Source organism: Triturus cristatus, chromosome 5_2 (assembly GCF_964204655.1).
Source record: "Triturus cristatus chromosome 5_2, aTriCri1.1, whole genome shotgun sequence".
NCBI lineage: Eukaryota > Metazoa > Chordata > Amphibia > Caudata > Salamandridae > Triturus > Triturus cristatus.
In genome coordinates, this window is record NC_140588.1 from 538,482,495 (window position 1) to 538,495,438 (window position 12,944).

At 44.1% G+C, this 12,944-nt stretch overlaps 1 protein-coding gene across 1 annotated transcript in view; it reads right to left on the reverse strand.

Moving 5' to 3' along the window:
- Nucleotides 1-2,493: 2,493 nt before the first annotated feature.
- The window catches only part of GLB1 (galactosidase beta 1), a 260,256-nt gene continuing 249,805 nt past the window's right edge, over nt 2,494-12,944 (reverse strand). Inside the window, exon 16 of the mRNA XM_085607619.1 lies at nt 2,494-3,165. Within this exon, the coding sequence (XP_085463745.1) occupies nt 2,902-3,165 (264 nt within the window). The 3' untranslated portion in view covers nt 2,494-2,901. The remainder of the gene's footprint in view (nt 3,166-12,944) is intronic.

Here is a 12,944-nt window from a genome sequence, read left to right on the forward strand (position 1 = left end):
TGCCCTCGCTGACTGTTGTCTAGGGATTTGGAGCAGTGTCATTGCTGCAGCATTCTGTACCACTTGCATACAATTTATGACATATTTGGGTGCGCCAAGATACAGAGAGTTGCTGTAATCCAGCTGTGCCATAACTAACACTTGGACCACAGTTCTGCAGGAGTGTTCAGGTATGATAGGGAGGCTTTTCTGAAGCATACGCAGTAATCAGAAACATTTGGCTGAAAGTTTCCTTGCTTGGGTTTCCATATTTAGACTTTCATCTAGCCAGATTCCCAGGGTTTAATAGCGGTCTTGGGGGTTCTCCAAATTCGGTCGGCCAGCTGATGGTATTTCTCCCTAGAACTCCCTTTAGTTCCTCAGTCACCACCAACAGGGCTGATTCCGTGCTATGTTGGGGTCGGAATCTCATTTATGTGTTATGTAGCACCTGGTTTTCTTCTAGGTATTTAGACAGGGTTTGATTCACAATTTTTTCAGTAATTTTGCCTAGCAGTGGTAAAAGTGAAATGGGTCGATCATTTCCAGGCTAAGCTGGATCTAGCTGGGGTTTCTTTAGCAATGGCCATATAATCGCATGTTTCCATGATTTGGGGATCAAACCTTGGGAGAGAGAGAGTGAAACAAGAGCTCCGGTGGTAGATTTTGTTTTTGTACCTGCCTGTAGCAAAATATCTGGTGGAATCGGATCTTGTGGAGAGCCAGATTTAATCATTTGCAGAATTGAGGTCAGGTCATCTTCACGTAGTTTAGCGAAGTGATCTAATCCCACTCCTGTTTTAATTCTCAAATTTTCGTTAATGTTAGGGTGGGTTTCAGCATTCATGGTGCGGCTGTTTTGTTGCAAGTTACCATATAATATTTCCACCTTGTTTTTAAAGAATTTCGCCAGCTGATTACATCTTTCTTTGGAGGAAGACTAGTTATTCATTTCATGATCAGTGGATGTTAAGGAGCGCACTACTTTGAATAGTTCTTTTGAGGAGTCATGTGCCCTAAACTGCGTCCCCAATCCTCCAATCGAACCGCTCCTGCCCTAAAAATTACCCGGTTAGCCCGACCCCAGCCCCCCAACCAGAGTCCTAAATCTCAGCCCCACGTCTCACAAACTACACCAGCTAGCCTGCCCGGAGTCCCAAAACTGCCCCAGCACTGAAAACTGCCCTCCCAGCCCGGCCCAGAGCCATAAATCTCGACCGCCTATGTCCAAAAAATACCCCAACCCACCCTCCCTGAGCACCAAAACCGGCCCCAGCCCGAATTACTTGCCCTATCCCAGCCCCCACCCTGAGTCCTAAAACTCACCCCCACGTCCTAAAATCTACCCCGACCCCAAGCCATTGCCCTACATCTCAGACCCAACCCTATAAACTACCCCGACCCTAGCCCCCCCGCCCTGAGCCCTAAAAACTGACCCCACCTCTGAAAATGTACCTATCCCCCTTGCCCTGAGCCCTCAAACCCAGCCCTAAAAGCTACCCGAGCCCTAAAACCCGCCTCAGCCCAAAATACTACCCCAACCCCAGCCCCCCCAACCTGAGTCCTAAAACTCAGCCCCACGTCTCACACACTACCCCAGCTAGCCTGCACGGAGTACTAAAACTGCCCCAGCCCTGAAAATTGTCCTCCCAGCCCTGAGCCATAAATCTCGGCCCCCACGTCCTAAAAACTACCCCAACCCTCTTCCCTGAGCCCTAAAACCTGCCCCAACCCAAAATACTAGCCCGAATCCCAGCCCCCCCCACCCCGAGTCCTAAAACTCACCCCCACGTCCTAAAATCTACCCCGACCCCAGGCCCCTGCCCTGACCCCTACATCTCAGACCCCAGTCCTATAAGCTATCCCAACCCCAGCCCCTCCGCCCTGAGCCCTAAAAACTGCCCCCCACCCCTGAAAACTAACCTGTCCCCCTTGCCATGAGCCCTCAAACCCAGTCCTAACAACTACCCGAGCCCTAAAACCATCCCCAGTCCTGAAACTACGCCCACCCACCCAAAACCCAGCCCCAGTCCCACTTACCAGACTATGTTCCAGAGCTTACTCTCCCGATCCTTCCTGTTCCTCTCTCCAACCCTCCACACATCTAGACCGCGCACTGCCTAAACCACGGATATGTGTGGTTAAGGCATATACCTGGTTAAGGCAAGGTTCAACTTGCGGGGAAACAGTACACGTGGCCCAGCCCGCATTCTAAAGGCCGTTGCAAACAGCTATGCTGTCAACCCAGACCCAAAAAAGGGTCAAACTACACATCACCAACAGGTAAATTAACTTCTGAACTTTCAGAGGCCCCTTTTATTTATCGATAGTTGGACAGCCATAAAATAAATATTCAATGTACTGCTAACTTTGAGTGGCCCTTGAAAAACAGAAAATAGTCGGTCGCCTTCTCTTACCGAAAACCTCTACAAAAGTATTTGCGTATTATTCCCCTTACAGTTCTCGTCATTGCAAATCTGTGACGTACAATAAATATTAAGTGGAGATGTGAAAAAATATTAACATAATTTATTTTTTTTAAAAAGCGCAAACTTTCTTGACCTTATACAGTAGATTTCATTTAAACATTGCAATATACTTGCATTAAGAAAGAAGTCTAATGCAAATATTCAATACAAAATATAACTATAGATTTCTGAGATGCATTTCAGTCACGTTGATTATCCTTCCAAAAGAAATCGTGTGCTTTTCAGACAACTGAAATTCTGACTCCTGAACGAAAAATTGATTAAGCTGGGATCCGATTGCTTATTTCATACATTTTTCAAGTGCTTGATTGCTGGATTCCTTTAATCTAACCCACCCGTGTACCATTAAAAAAAAATCACCTAGACAAAGTCGTCAGTACATCTGGATATGCAAATCTTCACAATGCACAGCCGTCAGAGCGAGGGGAGCAGCTCAAAGCTCGCCTGACCATTCCTTTTTAGAAAACAGTTCCATATTTCTGGTTTCAAGCCCAGTCGTAGCATTAAGAATCGGAACATCCACAAATTCCACAAAGCAGCTCCCTTTGGCGCACGTAGACACGTTCTCTAGCTCCAACACTGTGATATTGTTTGGTGCTGATGTTGTGAGAATGTGCACCGGGACATACAATGTCACTTGGGGGCCACGGGCTGGCCAGTATCGACCTAGATTGAAGTTATTAATCCAAATTTGTCCCTGTAATAGAAATAAAAAGTTGGTGCATGGTTTAAAATTGTATTACAAAATTAGGTAATGTGCAAAAACAAACACCAGACTAATTTCCATGTTACAGTGGAATCTTGTGTGCTACATGCAAATGGGGAAAGAGTTAAAGGCCCTAACTAGTTCAGCAAACTGACTTATCCAGCAGGGCTCCCAATAACAAGTTAACGGATGGTATTCTGTACAAACCACAAAACCACATACGAAATCTTATAATGAAAGAGTGAATATAATGCACAGCAGATCATGTTAAAGCCTGTGAAATGTATTGGCATGGATGAGCAGCAGGGGCGGCAACAACCCGCGCCATGAAATAGTGTATAAACAGCAAGGCCCTGCCCAGTTCTTTCCTGTCCAGCAGGCATTAAGTTAATTGGGGGACATAGGAGACGTGGGTCACCGATAAACAGTACTCAATGGAATTATCCTAGGCCACATTCCTCTGCAAGGTTTTTGAGCTCTTGCAACAGACAATTTTATCTGTCTATCACAGACAGCACTGCATTCCATACTTTATGCCAAGAGTGGGCTTTGGGCAAAACCCTTGCTTATGACTGGGTGGCGTTATTGTGTATCTCAGTTCCTTGCTTCGATGGCTTTCTTACTATTCTTGTATTTGTCCCTACCATGGAATACTTTTATTTACAATTGTTTCTGAAGGAATGGGGCGCATCTTTCCACTGCTTCCACTAAATGGCGGGAAGGAGCTATTTTTTATTTTAATGTGAATACTTCTTGGGAGCCCATCACATTCTTGTTTTTATTTGCAAAGCATCCTGCATATTCATTATTTCTTAGTTTGCCAATTGACAGATCGCTGCCTGTAATTTTTGAACAATGATTTACCAGAACCCCAAAAAACGAAACCCCAGATAGCCACTGGACGATGCCACGCATGGAGGGCCATCTTGGAATGTTTTTTATGGCAAAAATCACTCCGAGATGGCTGCTCATGTGCTGATGCACTAGCAGCAAATTTGGAATTCTTTTGTACAATGCAAAGCAAACAATCATTGGCAAAGCCCGTGACTCGGCACCTGAAGACAAAAATGTGTTGGCAATGTTTGTTAAGCTAGTCTGCGCCCATATAGACATTAAGCAACCATGTGCAAATCAGTCTTGGCCCTGAAGTCAAAACAAAGTCAACTCCAAACCTCTAGGTCATTTCCCTTTTGAAGAGTAACACAAGCAACCCCAGTCCAGATTGGCCCACAGTGATTGCCAGAAATTTGAATCAGTTCAAATATTTCACCCCCATCTTTTTAGGTCTCGCCTGACCCAGCGCATGCGCTGGTCTGGCGAGACTTATTGAGAGGGCTCCAAAAAGTGCTACCAGGCCAGCATAGAGCTACAGTGCATGTGCGCGGGCGCGCGCGCCGCGTTTTACCGCAATTACTTTCACTTTCGCGGCCGCAAGGCCGCTTTGATGTTGATCACGATCGCAATCGCGATCACTCTCACTTTCGCGGCCGTAAGGCCGCTTGGCATAGCCAATAGGTCTCGCTTTTGGGACCTTATAAGTATTTAGTTACTTAACTGTTGCATGGCTACACACTTATAAGGTCCCAAAGGCGAGACCTATTGGCTATGCCAATGCTTGTTTCACTTTTTCAGTGAGACACCCTCAAAGCGACAGATATGATCAAACATTGGCCTAAATAATTACTATGCCCTAGGACTCGAGCTGCATGTCAAAGTCAAAGCAAGGTCAAAATCAGCCTCTGGCAGCTTGTATTCGCATTCAGATGACAGTATCTCACAGTGTCTCATGAGCTGGAGAGGTGCAGAATGTAGCGGGAATATAGGGATAAACCTCCATTGCAGCTGATCACAGTTGTTGGTACATGCATGTCTCATAAGCAAGGGTGATCACTGGTGTCTGTGGAGCACAGACTTTGCCACGTGCTAATAGATTTCTGCACCTGTTTAGCAAACATGTAGCATGCATTGTGACATATCATCAAATATTTCTTTGCACACTAGCCCTAGGGGGGGCGATGACAGGGCGTTTGTTAACAGTGGTATGTGGCTGGTTCATTTATTTCTAACTTTAATGCATGGAGTGGCACTTTTCAGTCCAGCCTGAGCATACTGATGTTTCAATGATGGAACTTTGGTTTTATTATATATACAGTGCACAGTCCATGTGTTGGTCAGAGGGGACACTCTAGCCATAATGGTCCAGGGACGGATGTCATGATCGACATGCAGCTCTGCCCATGCTGATCTTCAATGGTGATCTTGAGGAGAGGGATCGCCGATCCAAGTCCAGACCAAGTCACTCAGGTATGGGGTCTCAGGATATCCTAAGAGATCAGGCAGAGGGGTACACCCACTATGATCTCAGAGTTGGGGTAGCGTTAGGTAGGAATATAGATCTATGGAAATCAGACTGACATGTGTGATGTGCCATGTAAGAACTGTGAGAAGTTAAATGATGGCACCAGGTCTTAATTTATAAAAGAATATGAGCCACAGCCCAAAGTTCTGCTCAATCAATCAAGGATTTATAAAGCATGGGAAATCACCTGTGAGGGTCACAAAATGCGGGAGTTGCTAAATGTTTTTCTTGTTTTTTTATAACGAGGAAAAAGAAAGGAGAAACCACTCAAAAAACTGGGAAGAAAGCAAGGAGAAAGCAGTGTAAACGAGGGGAAAGCAAGGAGTGGGTACTCAAAAAATGGGGGGAAAAGCAAGAAGGCAAGAGCGATGAAGCAGCTGTGACTGCTCGATGGGGTCGCGCAGCGGCCTCCATTAGGTAGGTCCAGGGAAGAGGGGCTAGGCGGAGGTGGGAAAAAGGTGGTAGGCAGGAGTGGCAACGATGGAAAACCAAGGGGAAGGCACTCAAAAATAAGGTAAATAGCAAGGAGAAAACAGTGAAAATGAGGGAAAAGCAAGGAGAAGGCACTCAACAAATAGGGAAAAACAAGGCGAAAGCAATGAAAACAAAGGGAAAGCAAGGAGAAGGCAATTAAAAAACGGGGGGGGAAGGAGAAAGCAAATGAGGGAAAAGCAAGGAAAAGGCAATCAAAAACTGGGGGAAAAGCAAGGAGAAAGCAGTGATAACAAGGAAAAGCAAGTAGAACGCACTCAAAACAAGCATTCGTAATGCATCGGTTTCACCGATGTGATGAATAAAACTGTTTTATCAATCACCGTCCAGGACAAAAGGCCGAAGGAATGAGCTCCCTGGAAAGTATCACTGAAGTGGAGAGGATGTGGGTAGCCGCCAGAGCTGCTGACTCGAGAACTGCGGATACCGGCACAACATCCTGCGATTCTGGACAAATCACTTGGGGCCTCATTACGATGTTGGGTAAAAACCTCCGACCAGCAGTCGGAGGCTTTCTGCCATTCATGGTAGGTCTGCAGTTCGACCGCCGTATTAGGATGAAGGTGGTCAGAGTTAAACCTGTGGGGGAATTCAGACCTGGTTAAGACTGTCGCAAGGAGCCCTTTGATGCGTCGGAAAGACAGCATAATCTCTTAATGACGGCTGCTCCGCGGATAGGATTATGATCGCTGTTTCCATTCCATGTTGGCCTTTCCGACATGGAAAGTCTGTCGGAAAGTGACAATTTGGACCCCTAGCAGGGCCCCCTTCCCCCCTGGACCTCTGAAATGGGGTGTGGGGGGCACCTATGGTGTCACCCTAAACATCCCTGCACCGTGTGGCAGGCACCGCATGGTGCCTGCCAAACCATGCAGGGCTGTTCACAAACATCAATTTTTCAATGGAAACTTGTGCTGAGGGCCTTTTCTGTCCACCACACAAGCTTCCATTGGAAAATTGCTCTTTGTGACCGCCCTATGGGTGGTCACATCGCAATCATGCTGTCGGAACCATCGACCTAAGGTCAGGCGGTTCCAAAGCGTAACGGTGTTGGGGGGATGAAAGTCTGCCCAACATCGTAATCAGGCCCTAGATCTCTCTGGGTGAAAAGTTGAGTTACATAAATCTGCTGCAAGACGAAAAATCAGAAACAGGCAAAGCTTTATGAAAAATTGTTCCACCAAAGTGGATGTTAAGTGTATTTCGGCTACGAGAAACTGATAAGAGAAGTAGACGAGGAACAAGGATTGGTAAATGCAGGAAAATATGCTACAGCCAATAGAAATGGAGGAAAAGTAAGTGGCAAGCACAGGAACCAATGAAAAGCCAAGAAAGACAGAGGGCATGATGCGGGTCCCTTTTAAGTTTATATTAAAAACAATAGATTTCACAAGCACAGCGCTTGCTGAGCAGGCGAAACCTAACAAGGATACATTGCTGTACAGCTTAGGGTCTAAAAACAATCTTACTTTTATTCGATTACGTGGCAAAAATATGAAGTGTTTTTACTACAGCCAATTATAAAAGGGGTGCGTAAAACCAGTCAATAGCCAAAGCTTTAAATTAATCTGCTTTCGACCATAGAAAGGGAGAGCCAAATACCAGGGCCTAATTTTTTGTCTTTTTCAATGTTTTCTGTTAGATTCAGGAGACACTGTAAGACGTTTAACAAAACACTCTTTCAAGAGATTCTTTTGAAATTCATATTGAAACTTAAATGACCCCAGACACATTGCAAAAGAAATGTAGTTCAATTAGGATTAATTGACAGCTGTTAATGTTTTGCGTCTACAGAAGTCAGGATCACGTTGTAATCGCGCTATGGCAGCTTTGAAAGGGTGAATCATTTCAACAAATACACTGTATTTTCAGTGACAGCAAGTGAGGAGGACAATCTTCATCCTACTTTCAAAAGGAGGAAAAAAGATTTGTGAGAGTGGGAGTTCATTTAAGCATATCATGATAATGGTTCTTAAAATTTGAGGTGTTCTTTGTGAAATTATTGTATTTCTAATTAGTCACATACAATTCGTCTGGACTACCTTGTCCATCCACATTTAGTGGGGGTTGCATGAGCTACTGGATGTAGCGTTTCAGTGACAGTCGTGCCCATCACTGATCTATTAGTGAACAGAGACAGATGTTTTTGTTGTGAAAACTGGATGAAAATAAAAGTGACCGACTAAGATTCACCCAGCATTATTTAGCCTTCTAGCCTTTCTCTTGGTCAGATAATAAAGTTTAATCTCAAAAGAAGAGTGCTTGATTATTGTACTTGTCACTCACCACGATATAGAAATTGTAAAAATGCTATTGTCTTTCCCTTCAGAAGAAAACAGTATTTAATACCTTGCGTCCATCGTGCAGTAAACAGACTACCTTCTGTGACTTCCTAGTAAAAAGTTCAGCAACAGAGTAAGCTCAGCAGAACAGCACCGATGACAACCCCCCCCCACCCTGCTGAATTATTCAAGAAGGATTTTAAATAATTTAGAGGTAGGCCCACTGGAGTTGACCTTGTGTATTCCTTTACACGGTCTGTTGTCGCAATAGTAGAAAATACGTTTTCTACTATTGTGTTCAGGTGGCCCGAGGGCTTTGAAAACGAAAAGAAAGAAACTGCATTGTCCAGAAGTGGCATGTTCTCTCTGTCATGCCCTTACAAGAAATGCATCCCCACCATGAAGGGGCATTGCTTCACAGGCAGACTTAAAAAAACATACCTGGGTGAAGACTCTTCCCCTGAAGGGAGAAGAGTGCTATGATGTTCTGCAAGATCTGTTCTTCCATACAGTACGTAAAAAAAAAAAGCCAAGAGGCACTGCCGTCTGGGTGCCTGTCTTACCTCGTGTGACGTTAAAAACAGAAAGCTACACTGCCAAACAAGGTTCAGCTTACCTTATGAGAAGCTTCCTGCTTAAAAAAAAGGATAAATGCAGAATTGCCCTCCAACATCCAACTGGTCTCTGCTCGACAATCACAGAAAAATACAAGCATCACAGGAGTGCAGCAGGTGTGGCGTATGCATATTAAAAATGTGCTTTTCCATGCAGGACTTTAAAAAATAAGATAAATGCCCTCTAACGTCCTATTTGCCTCAGCTCAACAATCACAGAAAAATAGAGGCATTACGGCAGTGGAGAGGATATGGCGCAGCTGCCAGAGCTGCTGATTTGAGAGCTTGGGATCCTGGTTCGATTCTTGGTGGCGCAACATCCTGTGATTCTGGGCAAAACACTTACTCTCAGGGTGACAAGTTGTGTTATATAACTGTGCTGCAAGACGAAAAAGCAGAAAGAGGCAAAACTTTATAAAAAAAAGTGTTTCACCAAAGCGGATGTCAACAGTATTTCGGCTCTGGGAAACGGATAAGAGAAGCAGATGAGAAACAAGCATTGGTAAATGAAGGAAAATATGTAACACCCAATAGAAATTGAGGCAAGCAAGCCAGGAAAGAGAGGGGGCGGGATGTAAGCCCCTATTAAGTTTATATTGAGAACAATTGACTTCACAAGCACAGCGCAATCAATGTTCAGAGGAAACCTAAAAATAGGGGAAAAAGCAAGAAAAAGCAGTGTAAACGAGGGAAGAGCAATGAGAATGCACTAAAAAAAAACAGGGGAACAAAACTGTGAAAACAAGGGAAAAGCAATGAGAAGGCACTCAAAAAGTGGGGAAAAAGCAAGAAGACAGGCGCAAGAGTGGGGAGAGCAGGGCCTTAGGCTCAGAAGCCCGCGGCAATGCTACTGAATGTCTGAAGTGCGGAATACCGCAACGGAGTAGTCTTGATTTCAGCTCATGCTTCTTTCATCCACCGCCTGACACTCCTTCACTCTTTTACTACTATGAAATGCATAAAAAGCATGTTAGTTTTTGATAACAGTGCCAATATGTTAATAAGCATGTTCCTGCACTGTGAAACCGGCATAAAAAAACAAGCTTTGGCAAGAACAGTAGGTCTGGCTTGCATTTCACCTATAAGCTAGACTTATTTGCTTTGTCAATGCTTGTGTTTTGTTTATTGTGTTACTAAAATGAGCTCTGACTGTTAAGCTGTTGTACTTTTACTAAGGTGGCACCAGCATTTCTCATATTCAAAGAGGGTGCCCATATTGTCAATCAGACTAGGAAATGTAAAGGCATCTCCCCTGCATCTAAGTAATCTACTATCTGCCACCAAACACAGGACAACAATTTAGTCCTTTTTATGTGGTCCATCAATCTGCCATCACTAGTGGCAGAAAAAGAGACAAATATATTCTCAGCGCTGTCTGCCTGTTCCACAGCACTATCGATGATATAGCAGAATAGCCTGGCATCTTATTTATTAAAATGTATGACATTTTTAGTTTATGATGTTCTCTAAATACTTATATAGTCACTGGTTTACACATATATGGCAAATTGTGTTTTAAGAAATAGGCAGTAAAATGTCGGTTGACAAAATAAATGCAGCCCAAAGTCTGCATACCCTACACATTAATACACCGATTTCATCCAACAGCTTTCAATTTCAATTGTTTAGAGGGAGTAAAACATTCTTGTGAAGAAAAACAATGCCATAATCACTAGGACAATAGTGGGCTCCAAGACGTGCTATTGCATCACTCTATTTTTAAGCACATCTAAATCCAGTATTAAAAGCTACAGGTTCTACAGAATACCAGAGCAGCCTCACTAACGGACGATCCACCCAGACACCACATTAGCAGTGCGAAACGACACCTGCAGTGGTGCCATGAAAATTAGAACATTCAGTGCCAATCCCTTATGCTGGCACATAAAGCGATACTTGGATCAGCAGCAACAAGAGGCCTGCAGTGTGGAGCTAAAATTCTTCTGTTCCACATAGCGTCAAAAGAACACAAGCAGCGGCAAAAAAAAAAACAACTAATTTTCACACAGTGGATTCGATATGCTCAGCTTGTATTTAGAATGCAAACCCACACCAATGTATCAGTATATAACTCCTATCCACATCCCTAGGGGAGCAGCAGTTTCTGGTCAAAGGCAAATAGAGCTGTGTGGCTGCTTAAATGAATAGCAGTTTCTCCTTAGTCCATATAGTTTGATGGGTCATTTTAATCTCTTCTTAACGCAACATATCTCTTTACTGACCAGATGATGCACTAACTGTTTAAGTGAGGTGCATTTCTTGAAGATAGCAAATGTTGCTCCGACTACGAAGAAATGCTACCTTCCTTTAAAATGGTGGAGAAATCCTCCTGTGAAATGGCAACTCGTGGATGGCTTCAAACTATTTTGGTACAACATCCTAACTAATGGCAGCTGCTGCAGAACAGCTCAGGGCACAAAGCTTCGCAATTAGTGGTTGAGTGGTCACGTGACTAACAGCTGCCATTGTGCCAACTGTATAGCTGCTTAAGCATGTGCAACTGTAATGTACAGATTTGTAACCCAAATGGGTTCAATATACCACTACCATTCTTTACGCTCACTGTAATACAAAACATACTGAGGTGAGCTAGAATGAGGAATGTGCAAGGACACCGTGTCATCCATACTGGCCAAGGGCATAGAGTCTGAGGTAATGCAACACTGCCATAGAGACGATAGAGACTGAGGAGAGAAGTAATGAGGTGGTGTAGGACTGCCGTAGAGTCTTTACGGAGGACTCTATGGTTTGGAAGAGAAGGGAAGAAGTTTTAAAATAAGATGGGCAGTGATACAGCGGATGAGGCTAGATGAGAAGAAACGTTTCTGATTGACAGATTCGTCAAGCAGTGCTCCATGGCGCGACAGTGGCACAGTAGTCACGTGATCAGAGGGCCGTTGGACACCTTACAATATAGTGCAAGCAAGGGAAGCAGCCTCTGTCTCAAGACTGGCCAGATATGGTTACATGCACAGTGGTATTTCGGCTGCTGGCTGGCACATAGCTACTTTCCTAATATTTCACGACTCTTAAGTATTGATGCTAGTAAAAATTAATATGAGCCGACCGTTTCAACATTATGCGCCCTAACATGCTAACACAAGCATTGGCATAGCCAATAGGTCTCGCCTTTTGGACCTTATAAGTGTTTAGCCATGCAACAGTTGCATAACTAAATACTTATAAGGTCCCAAAAGCGAGATCTATTGGCTATGCCAAGCGGCAGTGCAGCCGTGAAAGTGATCACGATCAAACATCAAAGCGGCCCTGCGGCCGCGAAAGTGAAAGTAATCGTGGTCAAGCGCGGCGCGCGCGCCCGCGCACATGCACTGTAGCTCTAGGCTGGCCTGGTAGCACTTTTTGGAGCCCTCTCAATAAGTCTCGCCAGACCAGCGCATGCGCTGGGTCAGGCGAGACCTAAAAACACATGTCCTCACTCGATCCTCCAGAAAATCCGATAGTAATTAAAACTACTGTACACTGTTGCGATCGAGATTAAAAAGGTTACAACAATGAAAGTAAGTAGAAGGTAGGTCCTGCCCCTACCAAATTTAACATATGTATTCACAATCCTACTTTAATGTTCTTTCTGTAATTGTCATAGTTGTTGAACTTTAGTCACATGCAAATTATTGTTTTATTTTTTTAAATCGTAGACTATAACGACAATGTCAGCGAGGAATCTAAAAACCACTATGTATAGTTAAAAAAATGATGCACGGCATCCTTAAAGAATATGGGTTCAAATTATGATTTGTTTTTCACACACACACGTCATTTCAGTGTTCAGAAGGCTAAACTCTGAGTCAGTGGCTCCAAATCCAAATTTAGAGAATCATGAGTTCCAGGTTTTTAAAGTTCGAATTCCAATGTCAATAGAAGACTATGCCTGCTAGCACGGCAGATTGTGCAAACACGTAAGAGTAGTGTGCTGGGATTGCAAACTAGGGGGTTTCCAGAGGGGGGACGCGATTGGAGGGGAGGGGGAATGATGATACTAATCATTTGAACACTCATGATGTT